The sequence below is a fragment of the Chelonus insularis genome, unplaced genomic scaffold (assembly GCF_013357705.1).
Source record: "Chelonus insularis isolate UGA/USDA-ARS -01 unplaced genomic scaffold, ASM1335770v1 contig_23_pilon, whole genome shotgun sequence".
Classification (NCBI taxonomy): domain Eukaryota; kingdom Metazoa; phylum Arthropoda; class Insecta; order Hymenoptera; family Braconidae; genus Chelonus; species Chelonus insularis.
This window is the reverse complement of record NW_023276443.1, coordinates 1,145,624-1,164,539: the sequence shown is the minus strand read 5'-3', so window position 1 is coordinate 1,164,539 and position 18,916 is coordinate 1,145,624. Positions and strand designations below refer to the sequence as shown.

The following is an 18,916-nucleotide window of genomic DNA, read 5'->3' as shown; positions in this document are numbered from 1 at the left end:
AAATTTCCAATTTCAAGAATCATCCCAGATAGACAAGTTCGGGATTATTTCTCCTAAATTTCAGCAAATTTCTGATCGAAATTGACAGATAAATAGACCACCTTATGCCTGATCCATCGCTTTTCAAGAAAGTAGAATTATATGAAAGAATAATAATAAGAAGTACAGAACAAATGTTTCTTTATTTTATGCAATAAACACATTGCTGTCTTGTGAGAGTAAAATTTAAGGAAGAAGTTTCTTGCTTTCAATGAAGGAAATTTGATGGAAACATGGAGGAATATTCAATGACATCATGCATTCATCAAAGCAATAAAGTTAAGGGAAATTTGATGGAAACTTATGGGCATATAGGCGGAATGTGTTTCATTCATATTGGACCCATTATATTCGTAAAGTATTTATATAAAATGTTGATTAAAATTTTTTTTTTTTTTTTTAATAATCACTTATGTTACTTATTTGTTCTGAATCGGTGTCGGCAGCTATACTAGGACCGGGTTGAGGATCTTCAAGGGTTGGAAAGAGTTCGTTCTCCTCTTTTCGTCTACTCCGACGAAATCCTGAGGTTCCACATGCTTAAATTATAATAGAAGAGTATATCTACAAAGCTGATCATTAATAATTATAAAAGAGCATAGAAATATTTACCGTGCAGCGTAGTAATACATAAAATAATATGGCGAATGCTCTGTTTATGAAATCCGATTTCACCCGAAGACGATTCTTTCTCCGGTTCAACAATATATCTTTTGATATTATATATCTTAAAATTTTCAATTGTTATTATTAACTTTATCAATATTAATTTGAGAAATATTTTAATTGAACTTACTTCAACTGTTTTTCAAAAAATATGTCTCTTTTAATTAAACGCTTTCCGATTGCACTACACTGTAATTACTCACGTACTTCACAACATACCATGTAGTCCACCACTTCAAGAAAAGTCCGAATGAATGCGAAGAGATCCGATCAACACTACGTCATTTTCGGTTTTAAGGGATGTTAAATCCATTACAATCGGCATACATTTCCCTCAAATTTACCAATCATTTCCTGCACCTTATGAAGCCAAGTTATTCTGATAATAAGAAATCATATTAATGATATACGCAGATTCAACGTTTCCTATATAATATGCGTGTATTCTGTGTATTCAAATTTCTAATTGATTTCTATGAAATGTTGATGCATTTGAACAACTTCTATTTTCTGTTCAGATATTATATCTCATTTACACTACGTGTAGCTTCCATTTCTTTTAAATTAAATAAACTCAACAAAATTATCAATGTTGGTGTAAAGAATCATATATGTGTTTGCGCATCGAATGATAAAAATTTGAAGAACAAAATTGATGGAAATATAGCGAAAATTCAAAGTAAATTCGATATATTAAATAAAATTTATAGAAAGTTGACGACTAATTTCCAAAAATTATTGTATGCATTTTATGATAATCTCCCAAGTCTATCTGGGATGTCTCCCGAGTTGCGGAAATTAGAGGAGTCTGACTGTAGTTTAAATAGAAATAAAAATTTTTAAATATTGTGATTTAATATGACAATAGCATGTCTACATGTGGCAAATCATAATAAAATTGAAATGAAACTCTTCTTATAAATTTTCGCTCAAAAGTTTTACAAGTTTCAAATTTTGTTTTTTATTTCATGTGTTACTTGACAATACTGTTTTTGTTCGTTCTGAATATTTAAGATGATACATAACTACAAAAGTTACGTAAGTATGGAATCACATTACTGAGTACAATGCTTTAATTTATCTAGGCTTATGAATAATTCCTTATTGCTTGAATAATTCAAGCGATTTAATTAGAAAAAATAATGAGACGAGAACAAAAATGGTTGATGCAATCAGTTATATAAATAAAGGTGGAGATGTAAAGGAAAAATAATTTGAGAAAAAATCTATAAAAAAAGAGGAAAAAATCCATATACGTCTTTAAACAGAAAGCTAATACTGTCTAAGGTTCTAATTACTTGAGCAAAGAGTAAAGATTTTGTGAGAGTATGGAACATGGTGGACACATTTTTGTCTTTTTTCTTTTACAGTTTTCTTCTTTCAGTTCACTTGAAATGTTACGTGACGCATTATTGCCACTGTTACTAGTAATCGGTTCTGTTACAAAATCGTTCGAGGACTCAGCGGTTTTTTTGTTTCCTAAAAGCTCTGTTTTTCAAGTAAGTTTAATCCGTTAAATTTCTGCATTAAATAACTGAGATAGCAAAAATTAATTTTATTCATAATATTGAACTTAATTAAAAAATAATTGAAAATGCACGCATGAAAAATTTTTATATTAAGTTATTTTCATAAATTAATTGATTTATTTTATTAAAAGATAATTATTATTGTAATTGCTATTTCAATATAATTAAAACTTTTCTATAAAATTATATAATACTGAGCTTGAGTATAACATTTTCTACAAGTATTCAATAATCGTTGGCTAATTAATAACGCTAATTAATAATAATTCTTTGAAAATTCACTCAAAGCTTTAAAGGAGCTTAAATAAGCTTTTTATGTATTTCGATTAATTTACAGGATTATTAAAATAATTAATAATAAATCTTTCAATTGAGAGTATACTTTATTAAGTTTTTATAAATTACTACATGCTTTTGAAAAACTATGAAAAAAGTACAACCTGAGTCAGAATATTGGTCCTAATTTTATTCTTAAAATTCTTTAAATTTAATTTATATTTTTTCAATTTTCTTTCAATTTTACTTCTACTCGGTAACTTCTCCAAAAAATATACAATCATTTTGCGACGTTATACGTATTCTTCTTTAGACCTTGAGGATCTTTTTTTCCTTCTATTTCACGATTTCTGAATCTTTTTTATTTTCGTTCAAAAATATTCAAATAGTACATATTAAATGAACATACGGATTTAAATCTGAATGTTCTCTTACTTTCATTGAAATAATTCTAACGTTAATCAACGTTTAAAATTAATAAAAAATTAGTGTGGAAAAATCGATATTTACTTGGTTATTCTTATAATATTGTAAAATATTTGTATGTCGCCATCTAATAACTAATAGACTAACGACAGTTTTGTAAGTTGTTGACGTTGCTGGACGATTTGAATGTTTATAGCAACGAGGGGAGAGATTGTTTATTTCCAGTTTTTGAATGAGACTTGAATTGACCGAACGTCATCTCTTTAATTAATTAATAGCTGTCAATCTTAAATAAATATTTTCATTACTCATTCATTTTCTGAAGTCATTATTTGGATTTATAAGTAAAAACTAGTTAATATTCAATTTTTCGTACTAATTCCTTAATACTTCTTATGCAGAGAGTTGATGATGTTGAGGACAATTCGAGGTTCTTTTAGAACAATTTATTAGTTTTGAATGTGGTGAATGCGACAATATCGAACACTTTCAGGCCTAAAAAAGAAGTTCAATTTCAGCGTTAAAAGAGGATTCGATATATTCTTTCCTCCCTTAAGTCTTTTAAGTATCAATTGTAACTACAAAACCGTGCTAGTCTATCTGTTGTACCACACGGTGACAGGATTTGGAGATGACAATTATTATTTGTGGTTTTTTGTAAATTTTAATTGATGAATTATTTATTTTCTCATAAATAGATACTAAGGAGACAATAATCAGGTGCCAGGCAATATCAATCTGCCAACAATTCACAAATGAATGTACAATCAATTCTATACTGAGACGTGCTTTGGCTTTATTAAATAAACAAATTATATTGAGACTCTCAGAGCATGGGTACAATAACTAATAGGCTCGACCAGAGAAGAGAGACATGAATAGAAGTTTATTTCAAATGGGCCGATGTGTTCCAAAAATTTAGTATGGGTTCTTATGGAGCTAGGTAGGAGTTTAACACGGTTGAGGTGGCCTGGGTTAATCCCTAAACAGAACACAGCATTGAACTTCTATGCAGGTCTATTTTCTCTGGGCTCGACATAAGTGATTATAGTAATTCGACATCCGGTCAAGCTTACCGAAGTTTCCAAATACTAGTAGAAATCTTTACAATAATTATGCTTTCAAAAATAAATTTCAAAGACTAATTGAAAATTTAGCATACAAAGTTTTCTTAATCCGTTTCGAGTGTGTTAGTGTATTAATTTGATGCATAACACACTTGCACGTATAACCCATTCGACGTGAAAACTCTATGGCACACACACACACACACAATAATAATAATAATAATAATAATAATAATAATAATAATAATAATAATAATAAGACGAGCAATAAAATTGATAACTTCTTTTCCTCATTATTGTTTTTTCCGAAAATATAGTTAATTATTATTTTTCATAGTTCTCTCGCAATACCTCGTTTTCAACAACTTCTTACTGTTTATAACAATCGAATTCGGCTAATAATGTGTAAGAATTATCAGTTATTGTTAATTATGGTTTTTTATGAGTTAAAAAATATGACAATAAATAAATAAATTTTTCGTACTATTTAAATTTGTTGTAACCCTTCAGTTCAAACAGCGCCGAAATCGTCAAATTTGTGAATTTCGGTACTTCTTAATTTCCGGTCTTCATTATTTAGTTTAACCAATCTCGGCATATACTTTCGAGTGTTATAGACAAATTTTGATTTAATAATAGTCTGAATTTGAATGAATTTATTTAATGATCAGCTATTGTTTGATAAATTTTCGGCAATAAAACTTCCATTAGGATAGTCTATTTCACTGACTTATTTTTAGAGTAAAAGAATTATTCTCTTGGTCAATCGTTATGTAAATTAATGTTTATTTCAAAATCGAATTAATGCTTCTTGATAAATTGATTTAATCAGAAGTAATTAGAAAATTCATGGATAAACGGTTTAATTAGTATTAATATTTTGAAATAAATGTCAATGATGATAAATCATAATTGAGCATTCTTTCGTTATTTAGTAGCGATATTTATATTATCAATATAATTGAAATAATGTGCGTTACCACAGCAGTGCAAATAATAATTTCCATTCTAATGAATATTAAATATTACCTCTGAAAATAATAACTGTTCTTTGTAAATATTCGACATTGCAAATAAATCATAATTAGGCATTTAAACATCATAATAATGATGATGACAAGTGATTCAGATAATTCCGACGTATGTTGATTTTATAAACAAACATTCCAATAGGATTTGTAATTCACTGACCGATAAATCGTGACTGTATACAACTGCGAGTGCTTTTATCCATTATCGAAAATCATAATTCGAGATCGGAAATGGGAACTAAATTTCTGTTTCTACAAATAGAGAAAACGAAGAGCTGTCATGTAGGCTTGGTGATTGGTATACATTCAACAGAAATATGAATTTGTGGTTAGTCACGTAATGCCAATGAATTTTCCTGTCGGGGATGAACGGGATAAAGAAGAGTAAGCGGTATGTGCGGTCAAACATTGACAAGAGGTACCACTATTTAACCTGTCAAACAAGCGTTGTTTTTACTGACTGACGATCCTATTCAATCTATTCCTCTACATGTTTGATTTATACAATAAGTTCTTTATCTTTCAGTTCACTATTGGAGTGTCCGTACCTTTGATTACAAGTAAAAAGGGCAGCGTTGTGTTCTCAGCAGGATTTCAATTTAATTACGCACTACCCTGGAATTCGACGCAATTTAAACCTTCTATTATTCCGGCGAGAGATATTCAAGATTTTAATTTGACAAGTTTTTATTTATTTGTTGAAAACTTCCTGGATATGTGAGTATTAGTTGCGCATTTTATTTTACTTTTTTGTATATATATATATATATATATATATATATATATATGCTGAATAAATTTTTTTTAACTCATATACTGACGAAGTAGATTTTCAATGGTTCCCAAATTTTGACATGACAAAATTCCGAATTTCAGAAATCGACTCTATTACACTGATAGAAGAGATTTGTAATAATAAGGGAGGCTTCTTAACTGTTAAAAAATATTTTGTAACAGTTATAAAATTATATATTTAAGGTGTAAAAACGAATTCTATGTATTTTAGATACAGGAACATGTGTGAATAAAATTCGCGATCAAGCATAAATGGCGAAAAAAAATACAAAAAAATGGTTCAATGTTAATGAGATTTTGCGTTATTAGTGATTGTCACGACATCTACAACTGTTAAAAAAAGGAATAAAAATGAAGTTAACTGAGCGATAGAAGCGGCCATATTGTTCAATTCGAGGGAAATTTTTTGAAATGGAAAGTAAGAGTAAAAGTTAATAAAAATTATAATAAAAAATGATGCTTAATAATTTTTAATTAAACGCAGCCTTCAAGTGCTAATAGTAATTTTTTTACTGGCATTCCATAGTACTAAGAGAAATTGAAATATTTTTATAATCGTAGAGTTTAGTGATTAAGATTTTTTACTATTTGACTAGAAAGTTAAAGAGTTGTTTCTATTATCTAGAGTGTTTTTTTTTATTATACTATGAAGTACTTGCGCTTGAATTAATGACTGCTATACGTACATACACACAGAGGTTCACCCAACAACTGATGTATACGTACGCACGTGCGTATATTCGTACGTGCGTTCGGAATTATTTTTCGCCTCAATTATTTCGAGAACAAAAAATGATATCGACGTAGGACTAATTATATTAGACACAATTACGCAACTTAAAACCGATTGGATTTTTAGCCAAATCAGTCCAGCCATTTTTTATGCAGAATTAAAAAACTGAGAGCAATGGTGAACTAGCGAAATTTCATCATTCTTTTCACTGGACAGTTGAGACCGTTTGAAATTTTTTCACACCACTGACGTATAGATAATATTAACAGACACAGTAAGGTTCAACAACAAGTTACCAGAAGGTTCTATTGTATTCTAAAATGTTGGATTCTAAAGTTTCATGATTGAACCAATAATTAATGAATCAAATTTACTAAGGTGTCTACAATAACTTCATATTAACGGTTTCAAGTATCATGAATTCATAATTAAAGTTACAATAATAATATCGTAATAAAATACCATCAAGTTTTCACAAATGGTAAATTATTAATTTCAGAATTTCTGCTACAAATTTATAATAACAAAAACAAAAATATTGAAATAAATCAAAATAAAGGAAAGAGAACAAAACAGAGTTGTGAAATGATATTATTTTTTTAAATTAATCAAACAACTTTTCATATTCACAAAAAAGCGATAGATAAAATAATCATGTAGATAAATGATTTTACTTTTAAATGCACATTCAAATATTATGTCTATAGATTTATACTTTTATACACTGAAAATTTCTTTGGCACTATATTGTGAAATTGATATTACTATGTTGTAAACCAGCCATTTACAACTACAAGACAATAAATATTGAAATGAAACAAAAACCTATTTTATTGAAATCATAAAAATTGTACCAATTAATTCAACACATGTTCCAATAGACTTTATATTCAATTGAAAACGAAAAAATCTCATTCGCTGTTATCACTTTTATTAGAATTCAAACAATATGCTACAAAACATAATGTTTTCGTTGGTTTAGTAATTCTTTGATGCGAATATTCTATATTCAGATTATTTTTCAAAAATTATTGGATGGTTAAATAATTTATTTTTTATGAATATTTTCACTTTGGAAAGCTCGATAAATTAGACACGAAAAACTTGGCATAAATATCTAGTAGGTACAAACCGATATTTTGTTAATTAATAATTAATAGCTTGACGAGACGATGAGCAACGAAAGATGCACTTAACTTTCAATGTGTTTTTTGCTGAAAATCGATTCTCTCAAGTAGTCTTCAGTTTATCCTGGGGCGAGGAAAAAAATCGTTATAAAAATTGATGAAAAATTACTCTTGATTTTATCGCTGATGGTCTATATTAATTGCGAAACGTGGATAGAATTTCATTTTAAACGAGGCTAGACTGCAAAAAATAGACGAACTTTGGAAAAAAATATAAAATAAAACAGTAATTAATGTTAGAGAATGAGTGCAAAAAATAAACAGGTGAGCGATAACTTAAATAAATGTGCATCTGACGTGCTCATTGAGTCAAAGCCTCGAGGAGTTGTTGCACTTCCAGAGGGTTGCGAAAGGTAAAAGGATTCACTGAGGCATAAATTAATTAGGACATAAGGCAATTAATTCAAGGAGCAAGCAAGTATTAACAGACAGTTCTTAGTCATCGTAAAATCGATTAATGAGAATATTCTAGAAAATTACTGCATTATTTAAGTACCTTTAAACCAATTGTTTGTAACGAAAAAAAATGATGTAAAAAATTATGGTAAATTTGTACAAATATTTATTTAACTTGAATTTCATTAATTTACTGCTAAACATTTTGCTATGCTTATTAATAATATTATCTCGGGTAAAAATGATCAGTTTTTGGACGCGCTCAAAAGAGGCCTGATTTAAGCCCAAATCATGTTTTAGGCTCACAGAAAATATTTTTAAGCTTGAATTGGGCGCGTTGTGGGCCTGGAAAATAATTTTTTTGGCTTAAATTAGGTTTCTTCGAAATTTAGGCCTGTAATGGGCTCATTGTGGGCTTATTTTTCATTTCGGACATATTTTGGGCTTCTTTTAGGCCTATTTATGTTTACTTAGGATGAAGATATTACTGCACTGGAAAAAAAAGGACAATAACAGTCGTAAGTCTTGAGATGAAAGCATAAGAACTTAAATGCCAATGTAATTACAGTACAGAGTGACAAATGGAAAATTGCTTAAAGTATGTGCATCTCTTTCCCTCTTTACCGTACACGCAGAGAAATGTATAGTAAAAATTACCCTAAATTTTGTCCTACCAAAACCGACTTCACCAGATGTCGGTAAAATTTGCGCCAAGTCCACGTCCTAAGTGACTCTGATATAACAACATTCATATGTAATAGACTATTGGAATGTTTGGATACCAAAAATAATTAAAATCACATGGAATGCCAAGTTATTTATTACATGGAATAGACTCTTTTTCCTTTCAATTGATTTTAGTATGCTTGCAAATATCTTGAAACGTGAAGATTTAATGAAAATTCAAATTTCACCAATCGACCCAATTACAATAACTTCCTAATGGGAAGTTAAAAAGACTAGTAACATTGATAGAAGATAGGAATGTACAAATTATTCTATGGATAAATTGGAATTTTACATGCATTCATAGAATTTTTCGGCAAAAAATATGTTTTTATAAAAACATAATTTATAACTATTTCAGCTATTTCCTTTGCTACATAGGTGTATTTTTTGCTTTTCTGTTATTGTGCGGAGCCTTTTTTTTTATTTCTTCGCGACAGAAAAAAGTTCAACATAAAAAAGTTAATTATACGAGTATTATTTCGTTATAATTATTCAACAAACAATTATTTCTTCATTTAATTGTTGAAAACATTTTTTTATCAATTATTCCTAAAAAAATTCATTTAAATCGATATGCAACACGCGGGAAACATTCTTCATTTTCTAGAACATAGATGTCTCTTTGTTAGGCAAGAGAGAAGAAAACATCACAAAGTTAAGGTAAAAGAGAGTGATAACAATACATAAGGCAAGAAAGAGGGCACTGTAGGAACTCTAACGTGAAAGTGAGTGACAAAAGACACATTCAGTAAGAGATAACACATCATAGAACGCTCGATGAAGTAGAGTGAAAAAGTAAGCGAAAAAATCTTGAATAGCAGAAATATCGCTGTTAGGGGCGTGGCTTATTTATAACTTCGTCAATAATTAACGAAAAATGCTCATTTAACATTTGATCGGAAGCTTATGATATAAGATAACTACTTATTAAATATGAAAGCATTATATGTAGTAATTATAAAGATATTTGCATATAAAGATGCGTTGATTACGTCACACAAAATCTTCCGTGTATAGAGTAATCGGTTGCCTCGGCGCTCATGGGGGAAAGAGCGCACTAGTGAGAAACAGAGAGAGAGAGAGAGAAAGAAGGTGAATGTGCACTTGGCGCCGATTACCAACTTGAACAATTTAAAAATGTACATTTCTGGATGTGGACAAAATATAATATGGCAAACAGAATATTTTTCTCATATGTAGTCTATTGAGGGGCCCCCGGGGTTGCATAGATGTCTCTGCTCTTAAGATATGTCGCGCAACAACGGGGGCAGATTAGACTACTATAATCCGTCGTACCCCACTTTCGTACTGCCCTATATGGCAGTCTGAATGGGGATACGTCGAACACGCCGAGCGCGAGACGCGTTAGCGACTGCCGACCAAAGCGGAGAAAGTTGGTACTACGGGAGGCCAAATTCCAAGCCCTGTGCCTGGGGCTGCAAAGTCAAAATATGACATGTAGGCCCAGGTACAACTGGCCAATTGAGGTCGGACTCGTAGTGGTATGTCGTAAGGCCTCGGGCTTGTTACGTGTATCCCTGTGCCTGTTCTAGGTGCAGGTATATGCGTCCCGGGAAATGCCATCGCTAAGATAGTAGTGTAGTATAATTTCCCAGAGTTATGCCCAAAGGGGCGAGGTACTCATTACCGTCCTTCGGACGGAGGGAAGCATGGCTATGTAGTCTATTGATGTAGAGTTGCCAACTCAAAAAATCTGAGAATCTTGACTTTTGTCGAATATTTTTCAGAAAAGTTCAGACTTTCAATCTTTACGGATAAATATCTTTTCAATAAATTGTAACGAAGTTACATTTTTAAGGCCGATATTATAGAAAATTAATTGGTCTGATGAATCGATAATCACTAAAATCATTTTATCGACCCATGAGAAATAGCGCGAAATTTAAATTATCGGCAAAGCCTATTAAAACCATGTATTAGAGAGAGAGGGTCCTAAGAAACGTAATAGATCTGAGAGAGAGAGAGAGATATTGTGATGATCTTGTTGCCATGACGACTTCCCCACGCAACTTACAACAATAGTAGTGGGGGATAGCAAAGTGGGCGGAGCCAAACAGTATAAGAGAGCTGGATTTTGCGGAGATCGTCACTTCACTTGTCTCCGAGGTACTAGACTGACGAGACCAACGAGAGTTGTAGCTCTGGCTAAAAGGTTGTAGCCTTTTAGTTTCCCCGGAGAGTAGTAGCTTTCCGAAAGTAGGATTTGGAGGGTGGTAGCCTTCCGGCCAAGAGTTGGTGCTCTTGGTCTTAGCTAGTGATCGAGAGTTGTAGCTCACGATCTTGGACCGTATAGGAGTTGTGGCTCCTCGCTGACGAGTTGTAGCTCGTCAGCTATTGAGGCAAGGTTGAAGCCTTCCTTCGAAGAGTTGTTAGCTCTTCGAGTATCCCGGGATGAGTCGTAGCTCGCCCACACGTAGTTAGGCCCTGTTTAGTTTAGAAGGTGAAGAGTTGTGGCTCGCACCAGTGTCCCGAGAAGAGTTGTAGCTCTTCGTCGACGAGTTGGAGTATGTTGGAGTTGGTTCATATAATAAAGTTGGAATTGGATTTTAATTTGTGTCTAGAGAATTCACTTTGTAACGTATCCGCCATCGAATCCTGGGCCATAAAATTTAGATAATTTTTAAATTGGGGCGGGAATTTTCTTGAGGTTGCGCCTTGAGAAAATTTAGGCGTTACAAAATAGATTAAAAATTATGATTAATGCTGCAAATAAAAGCTCATAGATGATTTGTATGGCAAATCTATTAGTGAATTATGCGTATGTGCTGTACTTTAAAAGTTAATAGAAAAAATAGAATTGAGAGGAAAGGGCGCTGTCATGAGGGAGTGCGAGAGAGAGAGAGAGAGAGATAATGTGAAAAAGAGTGAGAAACAGAAAGTGGGATGTGGACTTGGCGCGAGTGACGAGCAGATCACTCTTGATGGTAATTTGGAGACACTGCAGGGTAAGGGTAAAAATTACTATACACATTGTGAAAATTACTGTGCACATTGTTGAATTTACTAAACTGCAGTGTCTCCAAATTACCATAAAATTTAGGGTAATTTTTACTATACATTTCTCTGTGTCTATCATAAAAGACTGGGCCCAAGCAGGTACATTTTAGAATGTTGTCAGTTGCTATTGAGACGCCGTAAACAGCAATATGTATGCTTTAAAATGAGTTACCTTACGAACGAAGAAAAAATGTATTTTATCGACTGCTTTTATTCTAGAGGTAAAGTTTGGAAGTAAAATAGGAGCCAGTCAAAATACTTCTACAAAGTAAGAATGAAAAAAAAAAGTTGTTGAATGTTCGATTAAACTGAAACCTATTTCAAATAAAAATGACTACTTTACTAATTTAATATGTATTTTTATTTTTTCTTCCCTTACATTCATCTCAAAACTACAAAGCCATTACTTTAGGCAACTTCCCATTTGTCACACTGTATATAAACAGTGCAGGGCGGTTGCGTCCTAACAATTTATGGTATAACATGATTGAGTTTGAAAAAGATTTGGACTTGATGATGAAGCCCAATATTTATTTTTTTAAGGTATGGTTGGAAGAATAGCAGACATTGTCTACTAAGAAGTATTTGCGAACTTGCTAAAACACCTCTCAGCCGAAATAGCGGGGACGCTGCCGAAGAAATTATTCATTTGGTGTTAACGTAAGTTAGTTTTTAATTATTTATCGTTTCAAATGCTATACGGCTGAAGCTCTTAATAAATCAGAATCTAATACTAGCACAATCATCGGTGCTCATGTGGTATGTTACTAAGATCAAAAAACAAATTTGGTAAATGTTGAGATAAGAAGACAGTTTTTCTGAATGACACAGTCATTAATTACCCATTGAGTAACTTATTAAAGCCTAATTTAAGGAAATATGGTAATCGAACAAAGAAAAGTCAAAGTGATAAGGAAATACAGGGCAAGACGGTTTTTTCGATTTTGGGTAACTTAGTAAGGCAAAACAGATCCTCCGAAGCTATTAATACAAAAGTTAACATTAATTTGAAAATATACTTATCACTCAAATGACATTACTATGTGTATAAGTCATTTTAAAATTCAAAAAGCTGTCTTGCCCCGTATTCCCCTTTTAACCCGAGTCAAAACATTGGGACTTATTTTGTCTTCAATTGGTCTTTAATCGAATTTCGATATATATTCGAGACTAAAGGACTAAAAAGTCTCATTTTATCCGCGGTTTTCCATTTTTAAGACAATTTGAGACTTTTGAGACGTTTAGATTTTTTTAAAATCTCACTTTATCCTCAAAAAAGTCTCATTTTGTTATTATTGAGGAGAAAATGAGTTCTATTTGAAAATTGTTTGGTTCATTAAATGAGGACAGAATGAGATTTATAAAACATTATTGAGACTTTGAGGCTTAATATTATTTTTCAATTTGTTCTCATTTTTGCCTCACACTCTACTTAGAGTAACGATTTATTATCAGTTAATTATAATAAAAATTGCAAAGCATAATATTCGTACGAATTATGTAAAAAGAATATAACTTAATTAAAGAAGTTAAGGATAAAATGCGACTGATTCAGGTTTAGTAAGTAAAAGTTAATAAGAGTAAATTGAGGTTTTTGAATTCTAAAAGTAAGCGAAATGAGTTTAAAAAAAGGCTGGTGTGACAAGAAACATTGAGACCTATCTGAGACTAACCGGAATTTGGTTAATAAAGGCTTATGAGAACTAAATAAAACATTTGAGGTAAAGACATGTTAAAATTAATACAAAATGAAGAGAGCACGATCGAAAACATTGAGGATAAAATCAATTTAATATGATTCAAAATATTTAAGATAAAATGAGACTATTGAAGATTCAATGTAAATAGGATTATGAAGACTAATTGAGACATTTAGAATAAAAGAATGTTTAAATCAGACCAAATTCAGTCTAAGTCTACTTCAAGATAGAACGAATCCTAATTTTTTGACTAGGGAAGTTAGTACAAAAGTAAGAAAAAAAGTACGACAACTGAATAGCTCAAGTGGTAAAGTAGACTTGCGCATAACTAGAAGGATCTGGATTTAGCTCTTGGTCCTTATCAGTAGTCTTCTTTCTGAAAAAAAATACTTGTAATCATAAACAATGAGGGTTCAGTAGTCTCGACATTTACCATCTTGGTCTTTGTTTTCTGACATAGATTGCATGCATGCATGTCATGCATAAAGTTCAAAAAGCTGAATGAAATTGTCATTTCACTCCTTCACTTTCCCTACGAAATTAAAAACTTTAATTCCTAGAAATTAAAGTAAAACAAATTGTATATTAATCATGAAAACAAGAAAGTTGCTAGTTTTTAAATAAAATTTTAGCAAAAAGTATCTTTACTTACCTTGATGATTATCACATTAAAGCACCTTCATCAGTCTACTCAGAACAATTTTTTCGCTGCCTAGGAATAAATTTAGCTCGAAATTGTTCCTCTTATTTATATTCATTTATAAAACAGAAGAATGAATCATTTTTTAAAATATAGCCCAGCAAGCTATCAAATAATACAATTATCATAAGAATAATTCCAAGTATCTTTCATTAGTAAACGTTACTCAGAGCTCGTTTCAGAGTTGTTGATTCTTTAATCTTAATTTTCCATTTTGCGAAGAAGAAAATATAAATATATTACAATGAAGAATCGACTAATTTTAATGCAATCTTAATTCAACACATAAAACGATATAAATATACATAAAAGTAAAAGAATACAAATTTATTGTCTGGTGAAGAGGTTGTTTTGCAAAGTAATTTTTTCCACGAATTTAAATATAATTGCGGTTTGATATCAAATAGCAACTGGGACCATTGGAGTGGGTTGCAGCCGTTGCAGTAATTTCCAAGAAATAAGGTAGAGAGTGTAGTTAGCGAGGATATAAATGACGTTAGTCAAAGTTATACACTAAGCTTCGTTAGTTTATCGCGAGAGAGTATTATTTCTTCAGGTGCCTGCATTCTGGTTGAGCTTTAAAAGCACAGTTGGCTGTAAGTTGGCCTTCAAAACTAGGCTATATAAATTTACGATGTACGAATATATATGTCAAGAAAGGTGGTGCAAAACTTGCTACCTAAACACTAATATTCCTTTAGAAGTTCATTTGAGTGATGATTCATCAGTAATCAAAGTTTCAAATGACTAATCAAAATCCTTGATGAATTAAACATCATATCTTGTTAAAAATTTATCGAGGGAATAATTATTATTGACTAATATTACATTTCAAATATAAACAAAATTGAGTCTGCAATATGCTGAACATAGAATGCAATGAACTCTATATATATTTTTTTCATCAGACATCGATAGAAGCTCTTGAGAAGAGGAATTTTTCTTCTTCACTTATTGTTGAAAATCATCTATATCATTTGGTCATTATACAGATTAAGCTACGCATCTTTAATGACCTTCCAATTTCAGTATGTTGAAAAGGGTAATTATTTAGAATTGGAGCTCCAGATCAAACACATAATTCGACGACTCCACGACTTGTACAGGGTGATTGCTTCAGAAAAAATACCCTGCTGGCCCGGGAATCGAACCCCGACCTTCCAGTTACGCACTGGATGCTCTACCGATTAAGCTATTCCAAACTTGTGTAAATTCTCCTACCATTCGTGCCTGTACTCGTCTTTATCGTGGCTTCTCCCACTCCACCGTCCCTCTTACGTCCTAAATTGAGTTACAGAATACTTTTATTCTTTTTCCCAAAATACTTTTATTCTTTTTCCCAAAACACTTGATCTGGAGCCCCAAATCTGCTCATTTACTCTGACGAGTTTGTCATTCCAAAAGAAACTACTCTCTTAAACTGAGTCAGTGAAAACTACTGCGAATCAATGAATATTCACTGATATTCAGATGAATATGATAACATTGTCTTCTAAATTTATATCTGAGAAGATCTGAAATGGTCTGAAGTAATCGGAAAAATGAATTCAGAGTTCAGGTCTGATCACTGTAAAAGTTAGTGTTTTATTTTGAAACATTAACGTTTTTAAGTGTTTCGAATTTGAGATAATGTTAATCAAATGGGTGACGTCATATTAGAACACTAAAATTTACAGTGATCAGATTAGCACTATGAGACTATCCATATCTGAAAATTAAAAAAAAAAATTCAAATCTGATCAGATCTGAACTCGATTTTCACGGGTTACTTTAATGTTATGTGTCTTTATACCCGAGCAGATAAAGTATAGAGAGATATCCATGACACTGTATTTCATTACCTTTTTCAAGATCATCAACATGTGTCATGTGCTTCTATTGATATTGAACATGACTGTTCATTTGGATTAACATTATTTAATTAATGTCCAATTAAAATGTGATTTAGTAGAAATATTATATCATCCAAATGAAGTCTTTGCGTTCGTCAGTTATGAATACAAACTTGTTTTCGAAGTTCCTGAGCAAGACACAACTAGGTCACAACTGGATTATGGCTGCATGATAACACCATTTGATGGTCAATGCTAGCTCAATCATAAGTCGATCATCGTTGTGTTGACCATACATGAACTCTTTTCAAATCTTATTACAATATATCCAAATCAAACACCTGACCTGATTATGAATCAAGTTTCTTTGATGTTAGATTCATCATTTCGGTAATAATATTCTTAAATCGAATATTTCCAGTTTAAACACTTTGGATATCATTCACCAACACAATCATTCCTAGGATATTTAAAATGACTTGAATTGAAATAAATATACATTAACTCCATTGGAAAATATAGATAACAAAAATATTAAAAATAGTAACATGTTGCAAGAGATTGTCATAACAAACAGTATTGTAATTAATTTTTTTTCACACTACTATTATTTTTATACACTGCGCGACATAAATGCTGTCTGAATTTGGTATAAGAGAGTATAGGAAATCGGATGTATAACCTTCAAAAAATTGGACAGCATTCATGTCGCATAGTGTATATCTATACTACTATATAAATTTCTGGTGTCTGTCTGTCTGTTCGCGCTAATCTTCGAAATGGCTTATCTGATTGCGACCAAAGTTTGGAAACATGTAGAGAGTGTTGTCAGGAAGGTTATAGACTACTTTTTGTTTATTTAAATTGTTTATAACAGTTGAAATAATTATTATAAACAATGCAGAAAGAAATCTATCCAGGATATTGAAGTTCTTCCAACGCGTAATATTTTCTTTTGCTGAAAAAATTTTACCAACCGTGTTACATGAATTGAATCTACCATACGACAATTATTCACTCAATAAAAGATTAAAGAAAAATTTACCTTATTTTGAAATGCAAATTAACTTTTTTATTGGTATTAATTTCTGCTAACAAGTTCAACCCCAGTTAATATTAAAAATTGATTATATTTTTCACAGACCAACGGAAGTTTTGCACGAATCGATTAATTCGAATTACTCACAGAGTGAAAAATTGTATCAAGACGCTGAACAGTTGGGTAGATCTGGAAGTGACTGCAGCTCGACTTATCCAAACTGCATTGAATCACCTTTAGAATCGTTCACTAGAATGATCATGGACTAAACAGTTATTGAGCATCAATTTATATTTCGCAAATAATAGTAAGTATCATAAGTCATTTTATAAGAAATATGTTTTAAACCAGAAATTAGTTTATTTTGGTCTTACAAAATTAATACATATTTTCTATAGTAATTCAAGACATATACATCATTAATTTACTTGAACATAATAATTTACAATTTTACAAATAACATTAAAAATTACTAAGGCTCTTAACAATGCCCACCCATACAAAAATATTAGAAGTCTTAAACGAAATTTTCTCATTAAATTCACTGTCAATTCAAGTGCATTCTTATTACACATCTAAACGTGTTAAATACAACGTCATCTATTCCATTAACATTGTAGTCACTTTTAATGCGTTTCTAAGTGTGTAAAAAGTGACTACAATGTTTATCAAATAGGTGACGTCATATTTAACATGTTTAAATGTGTAACAAGAATGCACTTGGATTTGCAGTGTTGATCGCTCAATGTAAAATACCTCTTACTTCTCAAACTGGAGAAACACTTTTTTTAGGATCGGAAAACTTTATTTTATTTTAATCGGTATTCTGATAAGAGAACTACGTATCCCTATCAGCAGTAAACGATTCTCTGTACCGCTAGAAAACCAGTTTTGTGGTACGACTAAAACTTACACACGATACTATAGTAGCGTGACAAGTACTATAGTAAAAAATCCGTTTGCCGATTGTGGACGCGTGCTGATATGCTAGTGTCTTTGAAAAGAAGTCATTTTTAGGTTAATATTTTTTTTTTTTTAATTCAATATATTTTACGATTTTTCAATTATTTTTTATGTAGAAAATAGTTGTGCACTTCTGAAAATTGTCGTAAAAGGATATTTTTATTCCATACTGTCGTAAAATCTCGGATCTATATTATCCAAGAAAAGCGATAATATATAGAAGAACCATCTCAATGAGAGCTGTTGGACGGCAATTATTACCTGCTGTTATATGGCTCGGGATACGAAACAAATTCTAAAATGCCATATGTATCCCAAAGAATTCGTTCAATAGATCTCCATGCAATGGTTCTTCTATATTATTTCTCTTCTCTGATATTATTAAAAATTTGAGATGATACAACGGGAGTTAAATTATTTTTTTTATCTCCTCTAAAAGAATTTGATTTTCTTACTCTCTTAAACTGAATCAGTAAAAACTACTGCGAATCAGTGAATATTCACTGATATCCAGTACCAATCCAATGACTGATTCTTTTAGTGATATGATTGACACTGGCAATCAGTGAATATTCATAACAGAACATGTAACATATTGATAACAGAAAAAATTTTTCTGGTCCTACTAAAAGTATTTTTTCAATACACAAGTATTTTTATAAAACATATTCTAATCAAACATAGGTTCTACCAGCGAAGCACAATGAAGCATTATCAACTAGTGAAAGAAGCTCTAATTCTCCATCATAAACTAATTGGTATGAGATTCATTATTTTTTTACTCATTGGT

General features: G+C 31.2%; 1 protein-coding gene across 2 annotated transcripts; it reads left to right on the top strand.

Annotated features, from left to right (window-relative positions):
* Positions 1-2,017: 2,017 nt before the first annotated feature.
* Positions 2,018-18,898, top strand: LOC118064543 (uncharacterized). Of its 2 annotated transcripts, XM_035079226.1 has the most exons (5): positions 2,018-2,204; positions 5,561-5,751; positions 12,436-12,552; positions 17,267-17,470; positions 18,811-18,898. In XM_035079226.1, the coding sequence occupies exons 1-4, from the start codon at positions 2,034-2,036 to the stop codon at positions 17,430-17,432; spliced, it is 645 nt and encodes a 214-aa protein (XP_034935117.1). In that variant the 5' UTR covers positions 2,018-2,033; the 3' UTR covers positions 17,433-17,470; positions 18,811-18,898. The 2 variants fall into 2 exon arrangements, with proteins under 2 accessions (XP_034935117.1, XP_034935118.1); XM_035079227.1 differs by lacking the exon at positions 12,436-12,552.
* The last annotated feature ends 18 nt before the right edge of the window (positions 18,899-18,916 follow it).